This window comes from Mus musculus, chromosome 3 (assembly GCF_000001635.26).
Source record: "Mus musculus strain C57BL/6J chromosome 3, GRCm38.p6 C57BL/6J".
Taxonomy (NCBI): Eukaryota; Metazoa; Chordata; class Mammalia; order Rodentia; family Muridae; genus Mus; species Mus musculus.
In genome coordinates, this window is record NC_000069.6 from 133,187,553 (window position 1) to 133,215,211 (window position 27,659).

General features: G+C 39.8%; 1 protein-coding gene across 2 annotated transcripts in view; it reads right to left on the minus strand.

Moving 5' to 3' along the window:
- The window catches only part of Arhgef38 (Rho guanine nucleotide exchange factor (GEF) 38), a 122,672-nt gene that overhangs the window by 75,275 nt on the left and 19,738 nt on the right, over window positions 1-27,659 (minus strand). For both annotated transcript variants that reach the window (NM_001368752.1, NM_029953.1), the window contains exon 2: window positions 19,341-19,528. In NM_001368752.1, the coding sequence (NP_001355681.1) occupies window positions 19,341-19,528 (188 nt within the window). The remainder of the gene's footprint in view (window positions 1-19,340; window positions 19,529-27,659) is intronic.

The window sequence follows — 27,659 nt, forward strand, 5'->3', positions numbered from 1 at the left end:
TAATTTGATTCTTCAAGTGATCATGTTGTGACTCTTTCATAATGTTCTACTTAGATCTAGCTACAAAGGCAACCGTGGCGCTTAGCTTGGTTGTTTGTATTATGTGGGAAATCTACAGACAAGCCAAGCCTCCTCTTTAGTTTACACTTGGCAAGTGTCTATTTGTTCCTTTCTGTTTAATAACAAACACTTGAAATGGGTGACTCAGTTTAAATCAAACAAGTCATAAGAAAGAACAGCTAAGCACTCTCAGGTGTCATACAGACTCAGACTAGTAACACTAAAACTGAAGACTGGAAAAGAAATCTAGAAACAGACTCCCGAAATAATATGTTATTCACATCAAAGCTGTTCATATGCCTTGCAGAAAATTTAAGGATGCTTAGATAAAAGAAAGAAAATAAGATCACCCATAAATGACCCAAGAGTAAACACTGATAGTTTTAGGTACATTCTACAGAACTCTGAGTGGGGTGGGTGGTTACATACGTACATCTGTTCAAAGGAAGTGAACAATAAGAAATCTCCTACCATCGGTCCCTTCCTCGCACTTGTCAACAGGAGGATGTGTGCAAACACTGGGCTTCTAAGTCAAGTCACTGCATCTTCTACCATAAGTAGATCTCAGGCCTCAAGCCTTGGTCATATCCATGGTTATCACTCAACGATACAGATCATAAGTATAATGATGCAGTTTGGGTTATTAATATCTTCAGGGATTCTACTGAGTTCTGGGAGGGCTGGAGAGATGCCTCAGCAGTTAAGAGCTCTTGTTCATGAGAACTGGAGTTCAGATCCCAGCACACACACACATGATGATCTTACTGTCCCCCAAAGGCCTGTAACTCCAGCTCTAATGAGCACAGGCACGGGGACCTTTTGGGCTTTCTGGCTTCAGTCTAGCTGAACAACAAATACAAAAAAAAAATGTGATCCCGGATTCAGGGAAAGACCTTGACTCAAAGAAACAGACAGAGAATGGTAGAGAAGGGCACTACACACCCTCTTCTGGATTCTGCATGACCAGATGGGTACACATACTCACACACATATGTATATACACTTTCATACACAGGCAAAAGCAAGCAAGCAAATAAATCTTTTTTAAAACCAATATTGGTCACCAATATTGGTTTTTTTTAATGCTCAGTCATTACAACTCTGATCTCAAGTTTTAGTTTAGGCTTCTAATTTTAATATCAAAATAATGCCATGTCATAGCCCCAGATTCGAGGACAGGATGTGTATGTAATACTAGTAGAACACAAAAGGAAGTAAATAACGTTGCCTTTGAAAAGTATGGTAATTATTTTCAACGGAATGCTTCTGGAGTCTGATGCTAAGAAAGCTGTGGTGCTTCTATTCGGAGCCATTTGGTAATAAATGTAGAGTTGAATGGAGTCAAATTTGGACTTTTTAAAAAATTTGTCCTAGCCATTACTATTATAGTTCAGATGGGTGTCATCTGACTTGGACTCACAGAGCTTGGACTCCATACCCTTCCCTAAAGAAGTTCCAAGTACTGACTTACTCAGTGAGGCCTGGATGTATGCGCATACTAGCACATTCCATTCTTAACCCAGGAACTCCCATGGTGTTGCAGCTGAAATAGGTACAGGAACAGAGCAGGAGACATAAAATGCAGCCTTGACAGGTAAAGCCCTGGGGACATTCTGAGCAGAAGCAACTGCCTCTTAGTTAGGAGGAAGCATCTGAGAAGGGGACTGCTTATGGAACGTGGGAACAGACGATGCTGGCCTGAAGTCTTGGCAAGCACCATGCTTGGATGATTCTCTAATTACTGCGGCATTTACTTAGACAGTTGGCTTCTAGCTTACAAAGCCTTTCGGGGTAAACTAGCTATTATTTCATTGGGTTTCTCAAAACCGCCAATTTGTATGTGTGAAATGTCTTGCGGAGAAACTAGATTCCAAATGGCTAAGTCATCCTACGATCCCAGTCACTATCTCGGCTAGACAGCAAGTCTTTCAGCCAGTCATGTAGCTAAGCAGTCGAGTTACCCAATGACCACCAGAAGGGCTCTGGGACAGAAGTTCAGAATTGGACAGACTGACAGACAGAGTGCAGGAAAGAGGGAGCTCTGCAGAAAATCTCAGTGAAAGAGAAAGGATGGAGCCAAGAAAATGAAGGAAGACCAGATCAGAGACTGGTCAAGCTTGAGGAGTCCTGGGTGCAGAGGCCCTCTTCAGAATCTTTTGACTAATAACAGAAAATTAAACTACTTGTTGTGATATTCTGGAGTGCAGGGGGGTGTTGCCTAAGCAACTAGAAGAAAGGTGCTAAAATTTACTGATATGAAATTTACAAGTTTCAAGGCCTGTGTTTATTGCTAAAAGTGAATACTTGAAACTGGGCAATTTTTAAAGAACAGAGATATATGTATTATAGTTCTGGAGTGTAGGGAAGCTGGTGAGGATATCTATTCTGTGTCTTCCCATGCAAGGAAGTGGAAAATGCATGAAAGAGAGATATATAAACTATATTTAAAATACGCCCCTTCCATAACAGCATTCATCTCACCCTGGAGAGCAGAGCCTCTCACAATGAATTAGCCTTTCCAACACTGTTGCATTGAGGATTAAGCATTGAACACATGAACTTCAGGGGATGTATGTAACAGGAGACGGGAGAGGTTTTCAAGGGAACCAGGAAATTAGTTCTGAGCATGTTGAATTTGAGATGCCTAGTAGTCACCAAGCAGCAATTTAAGCAAGAGGTTGGGTAAACAGAACAGGACTTTAGGTCAGTGTGGAGAGCCTTGCCTCGAGCAATTGCGAGCTGCGAGCAATTGCCATTATAAGATGGTGCTGGCCTCTGCTGTGCCTAACTAGTAAACAAGCCTTGTACGCAGGTGCGAGAGTGAACTCACTCCTAGTCACTGCCCATCTCGGGGCGTAAAAGTGGGGTGATGGGAAAGCAACAAATCAGGAGCTGACACGCCATATCAGGTCCTGAAACGCCATGGCTGAGGGCTATATAAGCGACTCCATTTTCTGGGGTCGGGGTCTTCCTGAGAAGTAAGCAATAAAGCTTTTGCCGCAGAAGATTCCGGTTGTCCCGAGTGTGTTCTTGCCGGTGGGGACAAAAGCTCGGGATAGGTCAGTATCAGGACTGAGGTTTGCCAACCATCAGAACACAGCTGGGATTTATAGCCTCAGAAGAAGATCAGATAGCCCATGAATGGCTGTAGCCTAAGAAAGCCAAATCTGAGTCCTAAACTATACTAGTCTTTAGAAGTGAGGTCAATCAATAAAGGGACAGATAACAGGCAGCTGCAGAGGTAGGGTGGCAGCAGGCTGTGGGTTCTGCTGAGTGAAGCAAGTAGGTCCAGAAAGTAAGCATTTCCACTGCTAAAATCTAAAGCAATTGTTTGATGCATAACTAATTAGCATAACGAATCATGAACTGCCTCCTGTCATGATTATTTCTGATGTCATCATGAAATATGTTGAAAGTTGTTGTTTGTGGGTCTATGTGGTTAAGAGTCCTCTCCTTGACCTCTTATAGACACTTAGATCAGGGTCATGGCACACATTCACGTGATATCCATGCAGAGTTCAATAGAAGGCATTGGGCACAGTATAGTTTTGACCATGTAGTTTGTATATTCAACTAAAGAGTCACATTCTCCATGAAATATTGCCCAGTCAATCGGGCTGGAAGGGATCTGTCCCTTCTCTGAACTCCAATGTGCCTATCACTCATTGTCTTGCTTTATAGCTTCTCATAACTGAAAGAAACCTATCATCTCTAACTACTACTCCTAAGGGATATTTTTCATACTAGGAGCCAAATTTTATATAATTTTATATTTGTCAACAACCTAACACTAATTAATTCATTGATTTGTGAAGTCATTAACCTTGTTTGTGCCTAAAGTGCTGATTTAAAAGTCATTATTTAAATAATAGAAAGCACACATACACGTGGAAGCTGAACAACACTCTACTCAATGATAACTTGGTCAAGGAAGAAATAAAGAAATTAAAGACTTTTTAGAGTTTAATGAAAATGAAGCCACAACATACCCAAACTTATGGGACGCAATGAAAGCACTCCTAAGAGGAAAACACATAGCTATGAGTGCCTCCAAAAAGAAACCGGAAAGAGCACACATTAGCAGCTTGACCGCACACTTAAAAGCTCTAGAACTGAAGGAAGCAAATTCACCCAAGAAGAGTAGACGGCAGGAAATAATCAAACTCAGAACTGAAATCAACGAAGTGGAAACAAGAAGAACTATACAAGGAATCAACCAAACCAGGAGCTGGTTCTTTGAGAAAATCAACAAAATAGCTAAACCGTTAGCCAGATTAATGAGAGGGCACAGGGACAGTGTCCTAATTAACAAAATCAGAAATGAAAAGGGAGACATAACAACAGAATCTGAGAAAATCTAAAAAATCATTAGATCCTTCTACAAAAGGCTATACTCAAAAAACAAAACAAAACTGGAAAACCTAGATGAAATGGACAAATTTCTAGACAGATACCAGGTACCAAAGTTAAATCAGAATCAGATTAATGATCTAAACAGTCCCCTAAAGAAATTGAAACAGTCACTAATAGACTCCAATCAAAAAAAGCCCAGGACCAGATGGATTTTAGTGCAGAGTCCTATCAGACCTTCAAAGAAGACCTAATACCAGTACTCCTCAAACTATTTGACAAAATAGAAACAGAGGGTATTCTACCCAATTCATTCTATGAAGCCACAATTACTCTGATACATAAACCACACAAAGACACAACAAAGTGTAGGAAGCCGCCCTCACATTCGCCGTTGCAAGATGGCGCTGACATCCTGTGTTCTAAGTGGTAAACAAATAATCTGCGCATGTGCCAAGGGTAGTTCTTCACTCCATGTGCTCTGCCTTCCCCGTGACGACAACTCGGTCGATGGGCTGCAGCCAATCAGGGAGTAATACGTCCTAGGCGGAGAATAATTCTCCTTAAAAAGGGACGGGGTTTCGCCATTCGCTCTCTTGCACTCTTGCTTTTGCTCTTGCACTCTTGCGCTCTGGCTCCTAAAGATGTAAGCAATAGAGCTCTTGCACTCTTGCTTCTTGCTCCTGAAGATGTAAGCAATAAAGCTCTTGCACTCTTGCGCTCTTGCGCTTTGGCTCCTAAAGATGTAAGCAATAGAGCTCTTGCTCTCTTGCTCTCTGGCTCCTGAAGATGTAAGCAATAAAGCTTTGCCGCAGAAGATTCCGGTTTGTTGCGTTCTTCCTGGCCGGTCGCGTGAACGCGGGTAAGAACAAAGAAGAGAACTTCAGACCAATCTCCCATATTGATGCAAAAATACTCAATAAATTTTTTGCAAACTGAATCCAAGAATACATCAAAACGATCATACATCATGATCAAGTAGGTTTTATCCCAGGGATGCAGAGATGGTTCAACATATGGAAATCCATCAATGTAATCCACTATATAAATAAACTCAAAGAAAAAAAACCCACATGATCATCTCATTAGATGCTGAGAAAGCATTTGACAAAACCCAACTCCCATTCATGATAAAAAGTCTTGGAAATATCAGGAATTCAAGGCCCATACCTAAACATAATAAAAGCAATATACAGCAAACCAGTAACCAACATCAAACTAAATGGAAAGAAACTTGAAGCAATTCCACTAAAATCAGGGACTAGACAAGGCTGCCAATTTTCTCACTACCTATTCAATATAGTACTTGAAGTCCTAGCCAGAGCAACTAGACAACAAAAAGATCAAAGGAATACAAATTGGAAAGGAAGAAGTCAAAATATCACTTTTTGCAGATGATATGATAGTATACATAAGTGACCCCAAAAATTCCACCAGAGAACTCCTAAACCTGATAACCAACTTCAGCAAAGTAGCTGCATATAAAATTAACTCAAACAGATGAGTGAACTTTCTCTACACAAAGGATAAACAGGCTGAGAAAGAAATTAGGGGAAACAACACCCTTTACAATAGTCACAAATAATACAAAATACCTTGGTGTGACTCTAACTAAGGAAGTGAAAGATCTGTATGATAAGAACTTCAATTCTCTGAGGAAAGAAATCTAAGAAGATCTCAGAAGATAGAAAGATCTCCCATGTTCATGTATTGGCAGGATTAATGTAGTAAAAATGGCCATCTTGCTGAAAGCAATCTACATATTCAGTGCATTCCCCATCAAAATTACAACTCAATTCTTCACAGAGTTAGAAAGGGCAATTTGCAAATTCATCTGGAATAACAAAAAACCTAGGATAGCAAAAACTATTCTCAAAATAAAAGAACTTTTGGGGAAATCTCCATCCCTGACCACAAACTGTACTTCAGAGAAATCGTGATAAAAACTACATGGTACTGGTACAATGATAGACAGGTAGATCAATGGAATAGAATTGAAGACTCAGAAATGAACCCACACACCTATGGTCACTTGATCTTTGACAAAGGAGCTAAAAACATCCAGTGGAAAAAAGACAGCATTTTCAACAAATGGTACTGGTTCAACTGGCAGTCAACATGTAGAAGAATTCGAATCGATCCATTCTTATCTCCTTGAAGAAGCTCAAGTCCAAGTGGATCAAGGACCTCCACATAAAACCAGATACACTGGAACTTTTAGAGGAGAAACTGGGGAAGAGCCTCGAAGATATGGGCACAGGGAAAAAATTCCTGAACAGAACACCAATGACTTGTGCTATAAGATCAAGAATCGACAAATGGGACCTCATAAAATTACAATGCTTTTGTAAAGCAAAAGACACTGTCAATAAGACAAAAAGGCAACCAACAGATAGGGAAAAGATCTTTATTAATCCCACATCTGATAGAGGGCTAATATCCAATATATACAAAGAACCAAGAAGTTAGACTCCAAAGAACCGAATAACCTTATTTAAAAGTGGGGTAAACAAAGAATTCTAAACTGAGGAATACTGAATGGCTGAGAAGCTGAGAAACACTTAAAGAAATTTTCAACATCCGTAGTCCTCAGGGAAATGCAAATCAAAACAACCCTGAGATTTTACCTCACACTGGTCAGAATGGCTAAGACCAAAAACTTAGGTGACAGCAGATGCTGGCAAGGATGTGGAGAAAGAGGAACACTCCTCCACTGCTGGTGGGATTGCAAGCTGGTACAATCACTCTGGAAATCAGTTCGGTGGTTCCTCAGAAAATTGGATATAGTACTACTGAAGGATCTAGAAATACCACTCCTGGGCATATACCTACAAGATGCTCCAAAATGTAATAAGGACACATGCTTCACTATGTTGATAGCACCCATATTTGTAATAGCCAGAAGCTGGAAAGAACCCAGATGTCCCTCAATAGAGGAATGAATACAGAAAATATGGTATATTTTTCACAATGGAGTACTAGTCAGCTATTAAAAACAACGAATTTATGAAATTCTTAGACAATGGATGGATCTGGAGGATATCATCCTGAGTGAGGTAACCCAACCATAAAATAGCACACATGATATGCACTCACTGATAAGTGTATATGAGCCCAGAAGCTCAGAGTACCCAAGATACAATTTGTAAAACACATGAAACTCAGGAAGAAGGAAGACCAAAGTGTGGATACTTTGATCCTTCTTAGAAGGGGAACAAAATACCCATGGAAGGAGTTACAGAGACTGAGTTCAGAGCAGAGACTAAAGGAATGACCATTCAGAGTCTGCCCCACCTGGGGATCCATCCCATATACAACCACCAAACCCAGACACTATTATGGATGCCAACAGGAGCCTGATATAACTGTCTCCTGTCTGCTAGTGCCTGGCAAATACAGAAGTAGATGCTCACAGCTATCCGTTGGACAATGAAGGCGCTGGAAAAAGTACCCACGGTGCTGAAGGGGTTTGCAGCCCCCTAGGAGGAACAACAATATGAACTAACCAGCACCCCTAGAGCTCCCTGGGACTAAACCACTAACCAAAGGAAACACATGGTGGGACTCATGGCTCTAGCTGCATATGTAGCAGAGAATGGCTTAGTGGATCATCAATGGGAGGAGAGGCCTTTGGTCCTGTGAAGGTTCTATGCCCCAGTATAGGGGAATGCCAGGGCCAAGAAGCAGGAGTGTGTGGGTTGGTGAGCAATGGGAGTGGGGAGGGGATAGGGGGTTTTTGGAGGGGAAACCAGGAAAGGGGATAACATTTGAAATGTAAATAAAGAAAATATCTAATTAAAAACAAAACAAAAACAACAAAAAAGTCATTATTAAAAATCCCATAATCAGCTTCCAAACGCTGACACCATTGCATACACTAGCAAGATTTTGCTGAAAGGACCTAGATATGGCTGTCTCTTGTGACACTATGCCAGGGCCTAGCAAACACAGAAGTGGATGCTCACAATCAGCTATTGGATGGATCACAGGGCCCCCAATGGAGGAGCTAGAGAAAGTACCCAAGGAGCTGAAAGGATCTGTAATCCTATAGGTGGAACAACAATATGAACCAACCAGTACCCCATCACCACCCCCGGAGCTTGTGTCTCTAGCTGCATATGAATCAGAAGATGGTCTAGTCGGCCATCAGTGGAAAGAGAGGCCCATTGGTCGTGCAAACTTTATCTGCCTCAGTACAGGGGAACGCCAGGGCCAAGAAGTGGGAGTGGGAGGGTGGGGGAGTGGGTGGGGGATCGTGTGGGGGACTTTTGGGATAGCATTGGAAATGTAAATGAAATAAATACCCAATTTTTTAAAAAAACGTATTTTCAAGTCTGTATTTCCATTTGAATCCCTGCTATTTTTGTTTGTTTTTGCTTTTTGAACTAGAGATTGAACTTGGGGCTATCTTCATGTCGGTCAAATGCTCTTCCATTGAGCTATACCCTTTACTATTTTTATATTGAGACAGGATCTCACTATTTTACCAGTGCTGAAGTTGAACTCGTGATGTAGCTTAGGCAAGTCTTAATCTTGCAATCTGCCCGACTCAGGGCATTATAGATATAGTCTATCACACTCGTATTATTGTTCTTACATTTAACTGAACATGTTAAGTTTCCTTTTTTCCTGGTCCAGAGTTACTGTTTGGAATTTGAAGTGTGTGGCTCTTGTACTGACACACATGCCTACTCTGATCTACATTCAAGTAAGGCTGACATAAGTTCACAGGCTTTTCATTTGGGAGGTTTATGTGCTCATTATCATAATCATAGCCAGTGGAATGTCATTGCTTATCTTCACAAATAAAAGCAATAGAAATGGTTGAGTGTGCATCTCAGTTCTAAGGGTAAAGTAATGAGTACAGGATCAACCATCTTCCTAGGCTGAACAGGATGTTCCTGGGTGTTAAAACAAATCTGTATATTACATCTCTGACTTGGAGTTCTGAGCATGCCAATATCTGCACTGAGTTGGGAAATTTGTTTCTTTATCTCTACATTGGCCCAGCAGGATCCGACTAGACTATAGATTTTCACCCTGAAAGGAGCTTAGAGAATGTTTATAAACAAAACTGTAGAGCGGTCTCTGTCAAAACCCTGCAATGCTGGGATCAAAATAGATCCTTTTATTTCTCAGAGGAGGCTTCCTGAAGAAGCAAAGATAAGGGGGCGCCCTCCAGGAAAAGACATTTCGCCTACTAGAGCATTGCAGATCACTTTCATCTTCAACTGATGCCGAACACAATAAAACAGCAAGCCACGTGTCTTCCAGGATGGCAAGACTGCAAAGTCCCTCCTGGGGAGACAGAGAAGGAAGGGAAGCCTGTAGCTTAGTGTCAGCGCTTGAGAGAGGCGGGTTGGATATGAGTACTAATAAATTCACTTTGTGTCATTTTTTTCATTTTAAAATTTAATATCTTACAACTGTGGCTTTCTTTAAAAACTCTTTTGTTTATATATTTATTTTAATTTTGTGTGTATGCATGTGGGGTCTCTGTCTCTGTCTCTGTCTCTGTCTCTGTCTCTGTCTCTGTCTCTCTCTCTCTCTCTCTCTCTCTCTCTCTCTCTCTCTGTGCATGTGTGTGTGTGTCCAGACACATGCTTGCCACATGCATGTGTAGAGGTCAGAGAACAACTTCTGGTGTTCACGTTCATCTTCTGCCTTGTATGAGACAGGGTCTTGGGTTCCAGACTGCATACCTCAGGATAACTGTCCCTTGAGCCCTAGGGACTCTCCTGTCTCTGCTTCTTGTCTCTCCTAGGAGCACTGGGATTTCAGATGTGTGCTACTGTGTACAGCTTTGTGGATCCAAACTCGTCTTTATTTACGTGGCAAGTGGGGTTCTGTTGGTCTGCTTTTCCTTGTTTTGTTTTGTTTTTACCTACTAAGTTAACTTTCTAGTCCATAACTAACTGTGGTTTTCAACAAACACAGGATTTTCTCTTATTAATGAGGTTTTGGGGATAGAAATATGGCTCAGCAATTAAAAACATTGGCTGCTCTTTCAGAAGGCTGAGGTTCTAGTCCCAGTATCCACGTGGTTGGTCACTACTATCTGTTAGTCCAGGCCCATAGGGGTCTAATGCCTTCTGGTCTCGGTGGGTACCAGGCACGTATGTAGTGCACAGACATACATGCAGGTAAAATGCTCACACATATAAAATACACAATACAATTTTAAAACTAAAATAAAACTTTGGGAAAGTAAGGAACACTATTGAGGCATTTGAGGTCTCCCTTCCTCCTTCCTGTCTGTCTTTCTGTCTCTGTCTTTCAGTCTGCCACTCTCTGTCTCTGTATGTGTGTCTCTCTTTCTTTCTGACAGTATCTTGAGTGTCCCAGAATCACCTTGAACTGTCTGCCTATGTGGCCTAGGATATCCTTAAACTTCAGTTCTGAGCACTAGAGTGATGGGTGTGAGCCACCATACCCGGGTTTCCACTGGTGTTTCTGTTTGCTCATTGTGCGGATTGCACCATGGGATTTCAAGAGTCTGGTCTTGTCATTGATGGTAATGGCCTAGGTTATCTGATAAGTATTAGATTTAGAAGGGATAGTTAAGTCTTTGCTTAAAAACAGAACAAAGCCAAACAAAAACCAGACAGACAAAAAAAACTGAGCTGTAACCTTGTCCTATAAATCACAGGTCTCACCACTGTGATCTCATATTACTAACGATGAAAATCAGTATTTCTAAAAAAAAAATAAGAATATCTGTACCAATATTTAAAGAAAAATTCCAACAAGAATATGGTACTTAAAGTCAGCAGAGTAGCTCGAAAGTTCTAGGATAACGCAGCATCCAAAACTCAAGTGTGTTTCTTCTAGCGCACTGCTCCACTGACGTAGTGACAGGCAGCTGGTGCTAAGTTTTATTTTTCTCAGATTTCTACTGAATGTAGTACTCCAGATTCACGTTTGATCTGCTCTCTTGCTTCCTGGACATACTTGTGTAACCATCCTGCCTTTGATCTCTGTGTTCACTAAAGTCTATGAGATCTTGTGATCTTTCTGATTGTATCCCCAGAAATATAGCAGGAAAGACACATTGAGAGATTAGTATACAATTATGTTTCTTCTACATAATCTAATCTGTGCCTTTATGCCTAAAATTGTGTTTCAAAATCACTTTAAAAATCATGATAAAAAGTAACCAGAAAACATGAGAGAGTGAACATTGTAAAAGATAGTAAAACTGATCCTTTAGTGTAAAATTATGCACATTTACAAGGATGATTTTGGATGAATGAGAGGGAGAGAGAGATAGAAAAATGAGAATTAAATTTTAATTAAAGTTTTCCTTTAGAAATAATTGTAGATTTGCATATAACTGTAAAAAGTAACTCAACAGCATCGCTATGCCATTTCCTGGTTTCCCTTAATAGCAATGGCTAGCAAAACTATAGTTCTTCACACTGGTGCACATGGAACTATGAGGTGGGGTGCGGAGGTCGAGCCTCAGCATGAGAGGGGTCCTGAGAAAGGCGGGAATGGGAGCAGTGCTGGTTCAGTGATGACTCGGAGTCAGTAGTGGATGCAAGCTATCAGTTCAAGTGCTCTCTCCTTGTCTGAGGATTCTCACCATTCCTTCTTCCTCTCCTTTCCCCCTTCTCATTCTTTTGTTATCTCTCTTTCCCCTTTTCCTTTCTCCTGGGTCACCACTCTTTTTCCTTCTCTTGACCAGAGAGCCTGAACCCAGCCTTTTATTTCCTAAAGTTATATCATCAAGGCTTTGATCATTGTTAATAATTATCCTAGAAGTCCTTAAATTTTCATACATTCTGTGAATCCTGGATCATTAATTTTATCCCCTGATTCCTTAGGGTAGAAACTAAACACAAAGCAAAAAAAAAAAAAAAAAAAGGACATTTCCTTATAGGTTTTACCTGTTCTTCACGGGTAGCTGGGCACAGCTCTTGCAGTTTCCTGATACAGTAGATAGCAGTGTTTAGTAACTACTTTCATGTAAGAACAAAAAGGTCACAAACTATTAAAATTAAATGATAATTCCTTACAAGGTTTTAAGTTTTATGTAACTAAAGTAGCTAGCTCTCTCTAGTATCTCTCTAGGCCTTATCATATCCAATTCTTCAAGTAGCTTGGAGAATGAAGTACCCACTTTTTATATACTTATACATCATTGTTTAATTCTCTAATCTTAATTTCCTCATCCTAGTAATTGCATGGCTTCTTATACTCTCCTTCTAGCACTGTTTCTAGATCATATACAAGCCTTTCTCCTATAAAAGAACCCATCTATCATTTGCTTGTTTTCCATAGTTTCCTATCCATGCCTTTTCTTCTTGAGACCCTTTAACTCTCTATCCTTGATGTCCCCAAGTTCACCCTGGCTAATTAATTCAATAGTCATTGGACCAGAGGTACATACATCTCCTCAAGATTCCAAATTCAAGCTCAAGTCTCACAATGAATGATTTCTACAAAGGACCAGGTAGGCTTTTATGGCCTTTGTGGTTATGTTGTCAAGACCCTTTCCCATGGACCTTAAAGGCCAAGCAGAAGACCTGCTCCTCATCCTCCACAGCCTCATGACCATCTCCATTCCTTATTCCGGAGAAGTGCGTCTGTTTCATTTATTATGGCATGATTATCTCTGAGTTATAGGAAAAGTCTATTCCCCAGAAAGAGAGATTGAAAGTAAAATATAAGAGAGCAGATCAGCCTCAGGCCAACAGTGACCATCAGCACATGTGGGGATCATGGGGATCAATGGCCTGGCCAACAGCAACCATCAGCACATGTGGGATCATGGGAATCAATGGTCTGGTGATACTCCACAGGCAAGAACTGTGTCACCTCTCCCCTTATACAGCCATGCTGGACCTGGCAGTAGGGTAGGATACATTATGAGTGAAGTATAGTGATTGAACAATTAAGGCACATCTAAAATACTCAACTAACTCATTCCACTTAGCTCAGAGTGCTGTCATGGAACAAATGGGACTTTAGACAGTAACTCACTTTAAGATTAAAGTTGTGGTCATTAGACTGAAATGGACAATTTTAGGTCTAGACTACAACTTGAAATTTTTGGAAGTGGACAGAGATGTAAATTGTAGCTTGGCATTAGATAGATAAGAGAGAAAGAAAATATCCCATGACTGCTTATTAAGCAAAATAAACAGTTTACGGTGTCTTTTGATGAGAAAAACAAGATAATACAATTTGAACAAGAATTTTTTCTGTGGAACAAAAGTTCATGACCATTTACCCACATATATAGTTTCTCTCATGAGTATATAGATGGAAATTTATCAAACAGCTTTAAGAAAAACAGCTTATCAAACAATGTCTGCTTCTAAGTACCACCCTTCTAACTGGAAAAGTTGAACGTGTTTTGATCATCATGAGTTAAAATATTTCTGCTTGTTCTTTAGTCCTATATTCTAGCAAGCTATCATAATAGTAATTTGGTCTTTTGTCCCACAACAACAGCAAGATCGCATTATGTTTTAAACTCTGAATTCTTGTTATGAATAGTAGGCTGAGCAGCTGAGCTGGGGAGAGAGGTGGTTAGGGGACCAGGAAAACCTAAGAGTTATTGTAGGTATGTGTCTGTGTGACATGTTACATAGAACAACTACTAAACCTAGTCTCTGCCATGGGGACCTAGAACAACCGACTGCCAATTTAAGTGTGTCAACACCATTGTAAATTGGGATCTGTGTTTAGATAACATGAACATGATTTTCTTCAAACTCACAATCTCTAAATAAATTACAGAGAACCATTTTTTCCTACTCAATACTTCTTTTTTAAGATAGGAACTAATATGAATATATTCTCCACAGGGATAAGGTTCTAACCTGTATTCAAACTTCAGAAAAGATTTGCATATGTTTGTGCTAATTTATGATGCTTATTTATATATAAATGTAAATTTTATGTTTGTCATAAAAGTCATTTGAGCCAAATGCTTTATCAATAAGACATCTGCCCAGCCCCCCTCCTAATATTTTTCTTATGTTTTATAAACAAAGTTGTTGCCACATGGTATATACAAAATTAAACAGAAGATTCCAATGAGCTCGTGCCAGCATGAAATTACAGATTCTTTTTTTCTTGCTACTTTCTAGGAAACATATTTCAAGGGCAAAGCACATAATTAAACTACCCGTAAGCAAAGGCAAGGGAAATACACATATTCTTGGAAGGGTGGAAAACAAAACAAAACAAAACAAAAAACTGTACCTCTCTTGCATCTAGGGCAGTGGTTCTCAGCCTTCCTAATGCTGTGGCCATTTAATAAAGTTCCTCATGTTGTGGTGACCCCCAACTGTGGAGAACCATGCCGCGAGCAATCACTGTGGAGAGCCGTGCGTGCTGCAAGCAATCGCCATTATAAGATGGCGCTGGCCTCCGCTGTGCCTAACTTGTAAACAAGCCTTGTACGCAGGCGGGAGAGTGAACTCACTCTTAGTCACTGCCCATTCTCGGGACGTAATAGTGGGGTGATGGGCGAGCAACAAATCAGGAGCTGACATGCCATATCAGGTGCTGAAACACCATGGCTGAGGGCTGTATAAGCGACTCCATTTTCTGGGATCAGGGTCTTCCTGAGAAGTAAGCAATAAAGCTTTGCCACAGAAGATTCCCGTTGTCCTGAGTGTGTTCTTGCTGGCGGGGACAAAAGCTCGGGATACCCAACCATAAGATTATTTTCTTTGCATAACTGTAATTTTGCTAGTGTTATGAACTATAATGTAAACATCTGTGTTTTCAGATAGTCTTAGGTGACCTCTGTGAACAAACCATTTAACCCAGATGCTGAGAACTGTTGCTCTAGAAAAGGACACTGAATAGTGGCAGACTGACATAGGCCCCTTGAAATCTTTAGTACTTTTATAATATGTGAGTAGTAGACATTGAAAAACAAACAAAAATAAGAATGTGCATCCAAATTTCTCTATTATCCTCAACCTTCCTTTGTCCTTTCTTTGCACATAGAGTATAGGCCCATTGTGAGCTTGGTTTACACAGGTTTGATATAGCTTGTTTTGCTGCTGAAAACCATAGAGACTCTCCTCTCACTGAGATAATAACTAGACCTTGCTTTTTCATTAAATATTCCCACATTGAATGTTATGGGTTCTTTGGCCTTGTAGACAATGCCATTAAAGGAAATGTGGCCCGTTTTCAGGTCAGTGAAGACCTGTGTCAGGGAAGGTAAAAATTTGCCACCATGATTGTCAGAGGAAAATTGTCAGTCAAGGGCTGGACCTACTCATTCATTCACACACCGTTCGCTGAGCTGAACTATGGAATGTGGTGCTTCCCTGGGCGGGCCATTCTCTTCTTTCATTCCTCATTTACATAAAGTGCCTTGTTTTACTGGCAGTGGTCTGAGTTTACATAGACAAAAGATGATGGCTCAGGCAACTTTATAACATCACCTCCAGTCTAATACACACACACACACACACACACACACACACACACACACACACACAAACAATCTCAGGTTTAACAAAGCATTGTTTGTCTCAGATTTAACTACAAATGTTCTCATGGCAACTTGAAACTCATGTGTTCATAAACATACTTTGGCAGTAATTGACAGCAGGTGGGTATTGTGTACTGCCCAGCAGCGAAGAAAGAAGATGTGAAGGAGGTAAGGGACCCTGAAGAGTTGATCAGTTAATGAACTGGCAGCATCTATCGGCTAGTTCTACACTCCTGTCTATGTTTGTAAGAGTTACAGACACCCTGGAGTGACTACTACTCAATCACAAATTAAAACTTTAGGAAGTAGGAGACAGGCAAAATGAACTTCAAGTTCAACATAGTCAGAGATGATGTTTGAATGTCTGTTACAAAGCTGAACAGTGAGGAGGGTGAGTAATCTTGTGATACCTAAGCAAAGAGAACTGTGTAAAAAAAAAAATCAAGTTCTAAACAACGTCATTAGAATAACAGCAAATGCGAGAGGAACTGAGCCTTGTGATTTGCATCATTGACAGCTGAAGTTAACCACACATAGGGAAGCCCTCATAAATGCTTTCCATGGCCATCTGCTCTGAGAATAGTCTGTAATGCTTCTTCTGGGTCAAGCATCCCTTCACAAACTGGCACTGCCACCCCTCTTTGTAAGAGAATGTTTTTATAGTATTTATGAGAAGAATCCCATATTAAGAAATAGGAGGTTGAAGAGATTCATTAGTAACCTTATACTCACCAAAAATGTGAGCTGGTTATCCTAACCCTTGGAGGGCAGAGACATGAAATTCCCAGAGCAAGCTAAGCCTAGCCCAAAGGGTGATCTACAGGTTCAGAGGTAAGACCATCTTAATGGATAAATATAAAGCAACTGAAGAAGACTCTGGGCCTCCACACATACCAGTACTACTCACAAACATGTGCCCCCAACACATGTGAATACACACACACACACACACACACACACACACACACACACACACGGTGAGGGGGGCAACAGATCCTCTGCTTCTAAAGGTTATCTATACTGGAGGAGGTGGGGTGGGATTATAATGACTGTTGTTAGTACAACTGACTAGTAATAGTTTTATAATTGTGGGTGCATACTAAGAAATTAAATCCTTAACCAAATGTGCAAATACAGTAAGAAACAAAACAAAACAAAACAAAACCAAAGAAGGCAAAAGACAAACTAAAAGTTATTCACAACATATAGGATGAAAAAAGAATATTCAAAAAGGTGTTATAAAATAGCGAGGAGGTATGTAAATGATAATTTTAAAAAGTTAAGAGTATGAAAGAGATAAATATATAGACATTAAGAAATATGCCAGAAGATGTTTTTCAGGAGGAATGATACAGAAAAAAAGACCTCTTAACCATTACTAAAAATAAAAATCAGGACTATTGAATTTTGATTGGCAGTTAACATTAAAAACAAACAGCCAAACGATGTAATTACACTGCTTTTGAGACAGCATCTTTCTATGTTACCCTGTCGAGCTTGGAACTCTTGTTAGATCAGGCTGATCTCGAACTCAGAGACCCACCAGCCTCTGACTCCCAACTGCTGGGCCCTAATGTGCTTTCTAACAATTCTATTTCTGAGGATCTATCCTAAGGAGGTAAACAGACAGAAAAGCAAAAAAGATGTTTATATAGGGATCAGTAATAGCAGAAAAGCATTTAGAAGAATTAGAACTCATGGAAAGATTACAAAAGGCTATTGAATGAAAATATATTTATAAGACTGCACATCTGAAATGAACATGTATGTGTCTATTTGTCTGACTGTCACTGTCTATGTATGTGACTGTGACACTGTCTGTCTGTGTGACTGTGTCTGTGTGTGCCTGTGACTGCATCTGTGACTCTATCTGTATGTGTGTCTGTGCCTGTGTCTGTGTCTGTGTCTATATGTGTGTGTGACTGTATCTATGTCTGTGTCTCTGTATGTTCCTATGTTTGTGTGTATGTTTGTCTGTGACTGTGTCTGTATGTCTGTGTCTGTGTCTATATGTGTCTGTCTGTGCCTGTAACTGTGTGTGTCTGTTTGTGACTGTGTCTGTTTTTGACTGTCGCTGTATGTATCTACGACTGTGACTGTGTCTGCATATGTATCTGTGACTATGATTATGTGTGTGTGTCTGTGACTGTCTGTGTGCCTGTGTGTGTGTTTATGTGAGACTGAGACTCTGTGTCTGTCTGTGACTGTGTCTGTACGTCTGTGTGTATCTGTGTCTGTGACTGTGCCTATGACTGTGTCTTTGTGTGTGTGTCTATATGTCTGTGTTTGTGACTGTGACTGTGTGTGTGTCTGTATGTCTGTGTCTTTATTTGTCTGTCTGTGACTGTGTCTGTATGTCGGTGTCTGTTTGTGTGGATAAGTCCACTGGTATCTGGAAAGTCTCCAACCAAGGTAGGTGGTTTTCTTTGAGTGCTTTCTCACTTACTTTCCCTTTGTTGTTGAAGAGTTTAGATTGTACACAAGAGCCACTCATGACTCTGCAGCAGTTCTTCCTCTGTTGTCCACCCTCCCTTGACCCTCTCTTACTTCCCTCGCCAGCTCTGATGCGTTAGAAATGCCTGTGATGATCACCCCATATGGAATGGAAGAACCACAACCCTCTCCCCACACTTCAACCCCTTCCCCTGAGTTAGTTGCTGTGTTTAATGCCACCTAATATATTTCCATCTTCATTACTTGTTTGTTATTGTATGACCTTGTCACCTGCATTAAAGAGTACACCTCACAAGGTACCAGAGCTGAAAATAATACCAATGACCATGCATTTAATAAGTGATGAATTAATCAGTGAAATAACTGTGTACTCCTATTCTAGGCTGAACATTCTACAAAATGATTCCCTGAAATATCCTTTAAGGGGGAAGAATTATTCATTTATAAACATGGAGTATTGTTTAGGTCCAACCCTGTTAAAGGAGAAATATTTTTACTAACATCCAGGTTAATTTTATGCTGAATTTTACTTACAAAGTAGTTGTAAGTTAAAGTGAGCTCTCAAGAGGTAAGGGTGGGTCTTACATCCATTTTCTCTTTTGAATTCATGATCATCGCTGAATTAAATAACTTGTTCCTAAGACTGCTGAAAACCCATTTCCCAAATTTGGGGGATTGAATCCCAAAAGGAAGAACATAAATATTTCATAATGGAGGAAACAAAACAAAACAAAACAAACAAACAAAAAACCCAAATCTGTGAATTTCTTTCCCACCTTGTTTGAGAATATTGTTTCCTCTTGTATACAAAGAGACATAACTTCTGCTTCTCCGTACCAGAATTATAACCCATTGATTTCTTCTCTGAATTTAGGACTAGGAACGCTGAGAAAGAAATACCCATCACCCCACTGATGTTTGGTGCTTGGACTTCACAGTGTGGCTGTGTCTGTTTAGGCTATGAGAGAAGATACTAGAAAAAGAAGAGCCATCTCGAGCTCGCGTTCACCTGTTTGCTTCGCAGTGGCTGGACCACTTCTCTAAGGCACAGCTCTAGATCTGTGAGGTAATCCCTCTCCGTCTGTATCAGCTCCCTGATGATCTTGGCCCGCTTTGCCATCATCCGTCCCACTTGTTGCTCATCCTCAGGGGTGGGAGTTTCTGCTGAGGAGCACTCAGCCTGTGGAGTCATCTTTTCTGTTAAACAACAACACAACACGGTCCGGTGAGATGCTAAGCTGATGAGATGCTAGGCTGAGGTTTCTCTTTCCTTCAAAACGTAAAATGCAGGGTTGTTGTTAGCCAGGTGAAAGGCTTAGGGATCTTAGCGGCAGTTCCTGGAAAATCATATATTAGTTCCCCACTAGACAGGGATCCTATAAAATCATGAACAAGAAGACAAGAGAGAACTGCTTGAGCAATGTCGTGAAACGGTATTTAAAGGTCGTGACTCCCGACACATTCTGTTGCTAGAATATCTGTCTACAAAGCTGACCTTCATTTTGGAGATGGGACACATTAAAAACTCAACTCAGAACTTCTGAATGTGTCTGCATTTGAAACCAAGGAAATTTTAATTAGGATATGAACTATATCCCAATTCTGTTGTCCGTATTACTAAAACCAGTTATCCAGTAGGTAATACTCAGTGGTATGAAAATGGATAGCATACAATTGTTTTTTTTTCTTCTTCTTTTCATTCATAATCATGAATCATGAGGGGTGAGACAATGGGTGAATTAAATATATTTCAACTATAATTTCTCATGGGTTATCTTTGACATTGTGTAAATCCTGTTATTGCTTAATTATTGAACCAACCTGATGGTTTCTTGAAAAAGGTCACAAGATAAGGAGTTGAGATTTAATGGTAAGTCTCACACGGTACCAAGAGTTTGAATAGGATATTGAGGTAAACAACTAATAAACATCAAGGAAAAACCTCTCACATCAACATGAAACTCTGAAAGCTTTGAACTAACTGTTCACCGTAAGTTCAGACCAGGACTTAGCATCATAATAGCTATAGACATCAGGACTCGTGTGTGTGTGTGTGTGTGTGTGTGTGTGTGTGTGTGTGCATGAGTGCATGAGTGCATGCGTCTGATTCAATATTGAAGCTTAATTTTCATGTTAGTCTCTGCAATTGAAGACGTAATTTTATTTCATTTAAGGTTAATACTATTCTTGTAACTGATATGTGAGAAATCTTCAATGTTAATAAGACAAACTTTGCAAAGGATCTTGGTAATTCTGTACAGAAAATTTTTTTAAAAAATGCATATACTCAAGTGGAAATAAAGAGCCCTTCACCTGGGCAACCCTGGAAGCAAGGATAATGGACTCCTGGAGGAGGGTTCAAGGAGTTCAATGGTCTGCTATAAGGAGGCTTGCCCAAGAATGTGAGGAGACACTTTCAAAAGGAGCAAGCCTTCTCTTCCTGCCCAACCAACTCCAGAAATTTGGGAAAGTACATAGCCAAACATTTGTGTAGAAATTTGTAAAGGAAACTCTGCCATCAAATTGTACTAGAACCGGCATCAATCCTTCCTTTATTAGGGAAGATCATGACTTGACAACTGACATATAAAATCGTGGTTTTACACCTCGCCCCATGTTAAAGAAATAATCTCAATGGGCTGTATCAGAAGATGGAACCTATATAAGGACAGAGAGTGAATGCTGGGGTGAGGTGGGGTTCTGCAACCTCCCTGCTTTTACCTGTGTTATGGGAAATTCAGGCATGTTTGTTAATCAAGCTTTTAATAGACAGTAGAATAATCCTCTATTTTAGAGCCCCAAATTAAAAAGACAGGTTACATGCTGTGCTATTACTCTTGGTTATGTGCTATATGAAAGGAGGAATGTCTCTTCAGAAGGGGAAATACAGCAGGGAGCAGACCATGCACAAAGCTGTTGGAAACCTTTAAGGATTGTTATTGTTGTGATTGTGTTGTGAGGCTAGGTTGACCTTGAATTCTCTATGTAACTGAGGACGATCCGAAACACTTGGTCCTCGTGGTTCTGTCTCCCGTGTGCTGGAATGACAAGTATATGCCCATACTCAATTTGTATACTTATGCAATACTAGGGATCAAATCCAGAAGCTGTAGATGTTAAACAAACATTCTAATGTTAATAGCAGCAGCAGCAGCAGCAGCAGCAATAAAACAGGGAAGTAGACTCTAAATTGCATATATATAACATATACAATATAAATTATATTATTATATTATACAGCTGTTGTATATATAATATATGAATATGTAATGTATTTATATTACATATAACTATATAATATAATTATATGTAGTTATTATAATATATGTTGTATTTTATAGAATATATTATGCAATACATATAATATGATATACATATACCTATGTATACAATACATATGCTACACATTATATAATACATATCATATATAATTATGTATGATATATTAAATATTATTATATAATATAACATAATCTATTATATATTGTATGTTATATTATACATATATAACATGTGTATTATATAATATATAATTAATATATCTTATATTATATAATATATTCATATATAATGTATAAAATATTAAATAACATGTGTATTAAGGCATACAACATTATTTAAAATACATCCATAGGGAAATGACTTGGTGGGGAATGTGAAACAGGGCAGAGGGAGAATGACAACGTGTAGGGAGTCTTTACTCTAGGGATATATGAAATACATAGCACAGAAAATGATGTCGCTAGCAAAGACCTCACAAACCAGTCCAGATAGAGTCCCATTACTTAACATTATCTTGAAGAATTATCAAGTACACCTTAGAAACAAAATCTAAGGACCTTTACCTATCTTTGACAATGAAAAACCCCTAAAACATGTCCCCAGATTTCTTCCAGTTATAAATCCCAGTCTTACGATTCCAGATCAACTTTCTTCCCCACTTGTTCCAGTTGCTGCACTTTAAAAAACACCACAATAGATTCTTTTTTTTTAATTTAGGACTTTTTATTGGATATTTTCTTTATTTACATTTAAAATGTTTTCCCCTTTCCAGGTCTCCCCTTCACAACCCTCCCTATCCCATCCCCCTCACCCTGCCTCTATGAGGGTACTCCCCCACCCACCCACTCCTGTCTGCCCACCCTGGCATTCCCCTACACTGGGACATCAGGCCCAAGCGACTCTACTCCCAGTGATGCCAACAAAACCATCTGCCACATATTCGGCCAGAGCCACGGGTCCCTCCATGTGTACTCTTTGGTTGGTGGTCTAGTCCCCTGGAGCTCCTTAGGGGTTTGGTCGATTTACACTGTTGTTTCTCCATGGGACTTAAAACCCCCCTCAGTTCCTTCAGTTCTTTCTCCAACTCCCCCACTGGGGACTCCACACTCAGTCCTATGGCTGGCTGCTAGCATCCTCCTCTGTATTTGTCATGCTCTGGCAGAGTGTCTCAGGACACAGCCATATCAGGCTCCTGTCAGCAAGCACTTTCTGGCATCCACAATTAGCGTCAGGATTTTGATGACTGTATATGGGATGGCTACTATCCACTTATCAGTGAGTGTATACCATGTATGTTCTTTTGTGACTGAGTTACCTCACGCAGGATAATTTCAAGTTCCATCCATTTGCCTGTGAATTTTCATGAAGCCATTGTTTTTAATAGCTGGGTATTACTCCATTGTGTAAATGTATCACATTTTCTGTATCCATTCCTCTTTTGGAGGACATCTGGGTTATTTCCAGCTCCTGGCTATTATAAATATGGCTGCTATGAACATAGTGGAACATGTGTCCTTATTACATGTTGGAGCCTCTTCTGGGTATATGCCCAGTAGGGGTATTGCTGAATCCTCCAGTAGTACTATGTCCAATTTTCTGAGGAACCACCTAACTGATTTCCAGAGTGGTTGTACCAGTTTGCAATCCCACCAGAGGAGTGTTCTTTTTTCTCCACATTCTTGCCAGCATCTGCTGTCACCTGAATTTTTGATCTTAGCCATTCTGACTGGTGTGGGGTGGAATCTCAGGGTTGTTTTGATTTGCATTTCTCTGATAACTAAGGATGTTGAATATTTCTTTAGGTGCTTCTTGGCCATTCGAGTTTCCTCAATTGAGAATTTTCTGTTTAGCTCTGTTCCCCATTTTTTTTAATTTTTATTTTTTGATACAGGGTTTCTCTGTGTAGCCCTGGCTGTCCTGGAACTCACTCTGTAGACCAGGGTGGCCTCAAGCTCAGAAATTTGCTTGCCTCTGCCTCCCAAGTTGGGATTAAAGGCGTGTGCCACCATACCCGGCCTCTGTTCCCCATTTTTAAATAGGGTTATTTGGTTCTCTGGAGTCTAACTTCTTGAGTTCTTTGTATATATTGAATATTAGCCCTCTATCAGATGTGGGATTAGTAAAGATCTTTTCCCAATCTGTTGGTTGCCACAAAACAGATTCTTTTATTCAATTAAAAATGACTTAGTTTTTTTTTTTCTTGTGTTACTTAGCAACTTGGTCATAAATGTGGACCCTGGGGGCCCTTTGAGCTGTCATGGGATGTTGGTCAAGATATTCAGTTTCAAAAATGTTTTTCAGGAGCAAAAACCTTTTCACAGAAGCTAAAGTTGAGCAACCTTCTAGATGTCTTTGTTTGTTCTTCTGACTCAAGTTTATTGCAGGAACAAAGATTCATCTTGCATCATTTTATGGTTAGCTCTTCAAACATCTTGATGTTTGCTTCCGTTCTTAAACTAACAAACTCTCCACAGCGTACCTACTGTGGACACCAAGTTTTCTTTTACAAGCTTTTTCTCGCCTTTAGACTTTGTGTGTATTCAAGTTTTCACCAAGTTTTTACATAGAAACATATTTGTAGCCCAGTACAGCCAACAGCTACCATCCCAGTCAGCAAGCAGCTACACAAACAGCATACAGCTGAGAGTAAAGGAACCTTTAAGTTCTTATCACCCAAAACACCCCTGGGTGTCAAAGGAGCAATGTGTGTAGGTTCTCTCTGCCATTCTCCAACTCTGACACCCACAAACATTTTCCTTGGAGTGTGAGTGATGAATTTAAGTTATTTTTATCAAATTTAATTAATTAGATTTTTGTCAGCCTTCAAAGCCAAGGATAAACGACAGCTGCCACCATGTTGTAGAGAATATGGAATGCAGCGAGCAGCTTGTGTGGACATTCTTTAAAACAACACAAATGTTAAGCTTCCCCATAGGCAAGGAAGCCCTGGGATTCTTTATTCTATAGTGTTCATATCAGGCTCTCCTTAAATCACTGGTGTTACAAGCCTTGAAAGTAAAAACTACCCTGTACTGTATTTTACTTCCTATACAATATTCAGTACATGGCAGGAAATAGCCACACTTTAGTGTCCAGTATACTTTCCTTAGGTTATTTTGCCCAAATATGAGTTTGGGGTGCATATAAAATAGACTGAGTTAAGCTGCAATGTTCTTCACATTATCCTTACTGCTTGAATTCTCCTTTTACACATCTTCAATTTGTGATAGGCTTCCTGGGATATAATCCATCCCATATCCAGACACATCCAATTCAGCTTTCGGCCACCCAAGGCAGATGCTTGTCCCATTGTTTTATACTTGACAGCTAGACAAGAGGTATGTGAGTTTCTAACATGGACAGATCAGATGGTAAAGAAAGAGGAAATAAATATGGAAGTCTCTGTGAGGACTGAGATGATCTTTAGAATCCTGAGAACTTGCTGGGGCAGGGTACAGACATGAGGAAGACTCTGGCCTTTTATGGATACAAGGATTTGAAAAGATGTTCAGTGGTAATGGATGTTGGGTGAGGAGAGACCGAAGGCGTCCTTCACTGGTAGCCAGGTTGTGCATAGAATTAGCTATGTATTTGTTGCTGCTAACATTACTACCGCTGTTGCTATTTGGGGTAGATTTAAGACATTATTTTTTCAAACTGTAAAGTAATATATATTTGTAATAATAACTATTATCAAAGATAAGTACATAGAGTTAAGTACATAGAGTTCAGAGCCAGAAAAAAAATGTGAATTCAAATTTTGCCTCTACTATTTGTTAGAGCTGTTTTCTTCAGCAAAGTCTAACATTTTATATGTAAAATTCATCATCTATAAATTAAGGACAATGATACCCAACCTTATAAGGCAGTTTGAGAGTTAAATGAATTGGTGTTTATTAAGCATTTGCAAAGTATAACATATATACAGCACATGCCAGGTAAATGGTTATTAATGAGTAGCTGTGTTCTCTTTTGTAGTTGTAGTATGGTTTTCACTGTATTAACAGCTCTGTTATGGTTTAGTGTATAATCTCTCCAAGAATATTTCCATGCATAGACAGGCATATGATTATTATACTTCATTTATTTTATTTTCAACATTAGTAGGCTCACTCATATTTTCTGCAACTCCCTTTTGCACTTTTATTTTTTTTCCATTTTTTATTAGGTATTTAGCTCATTTACATTTCTTTTGCACTTTTAAAGTGAACTTTATTTTTAAAACAATTTCCTTTAGAAATAGTTTTAAATTATATTTATTACTATTAGTGTGTGTGAAAGAGATGAAGAGGGGAGGGGAAAGAGAGAAGGGAGAGATGGGGGGCACTTATGGAGATGAGAAGACAACTTTGTGGAATTGGTTCTCCTTTACATGGGTCCAGGGATGAAACTCAGGCTCTCACAATTGCATAGCAAGCCCTTTACCTGCTGAGTCATCTTGTGGGGCCCCTTTCTAAGTTATACAATATGCAATGGAAGCCTCAAGACTGTGCACAGTGTTGCACAGTGGAAAATGGTATCATCTCCCCTGTTGCCAGTTCTATCCAATCTTTATTCTCATACATGTGTGTACACTTACGTGTGTGTGCGTGTGTATGTGTGTGCACATGTGTGCATGTGAACTAAAGCCTAACTAGATTAAAATACTCATATTGAACACTCATATCTAAGACATCTCAAATCAAGGCCATAAAGAGGGTTCACACAAGGGGGAAGAGTAGAAATGAAACTGTCAACAATGCTTCAAGAGAAGCCTATTAGCATCACTGGCCTCACCCAGCCTTGGCTCCGGGTGAGCACAGAGCAAACTTCCTCTGATAAAACTCTGGCTGCTCCTCTATGAATTTTGGATCTGAGTTTGTTGAATGTCTAACAATTAATTATTAAGCTCTAAAACTGTCCTGGGAACTGGGATAGAGCTACTTAAAAACATCAAATAACAAATCTCATTTCCCTTGGCCCTTCACTTCAGGTGGAGGAGGAGCACGCAGAGTTGCAGTATGCTACTTGAGATCCTAAGGTGCTACAGAGGGGTGGGGTTGGAGATGAGGCAGTGAGGCTGATAGTAAGAGCTCAAATGGCAGAGAGGTTTTAAGCAAGAAGTGAAAAGGTGTCTAATGTTGTGCAAGAATTTGAAGGACTGAAAACACAGGTAAAAAGTGTTTGTTAGTGGAGAAACCAGTTAGCAGAAAGCTTGGGGCCCAAATAGGCAAGCTTCATATAGGATGGGGAGAGTCTATGGCTAGGAAGAAAGGGAGATAACAGAACTGCAGGAAAGGATGGTGTGGGAGAGACTGCAGTGGGCTTGAAAGAGCTTTAAACATGTTCGTACACGTTATCATAATATAAGGTAAAGACATTCATGTTTCAATGTTTTGAAGTTAAACATATACATCAAAACATTGAGGCCAACCATTCGAATACATGACATTTCAAAACCCATTAAGACAAACTGGAATGGAAGGGGAAACGAACAATCCAAAGGAATGGAAAAATCAAAACAAACAAAGAAGCAAATAAAAATGGGCAGACAGGAACCGGGGCAAAACAGAGATCCCAATCATGAGAAATCAACAGCCAGCAACCAGCCAAGTGGTTTAAAATCTGGAGTGAAACGCTATTTGCAGGAGATGCCAGTGGTGTTGCACACATGAACTATGTATGACTGTGCACACAAGACCTCTCATCGTGTCCCACAAAGGATGAATGGGGAGGGGCTCAAGAAGTCCCACACATACCTGAGTCCCTGAGCAGCTGCTATATTTCCCAAAACACACTATCTCTCAGAGCCAACGATTATAAACGAACTATAAACAAGATCAACACACTAGATTTAGGACTAAAACTTTGAGCTTTAATAAAATAAAAATAGAGAATCTTAAAAGTACTCAAGAAGAAAAAAACCTACAAAGAATTGACAATGATCCGTAAGTGATCGATAGGAAAAGGGGACGTGCTTTCAGAGGTTAAGAGAAAAGAATTATAGCCTGAGAACTGTGCTTTGCAGGATTCTCTCAAGCAAGAAGTTCCAGTAAACATTCATTTT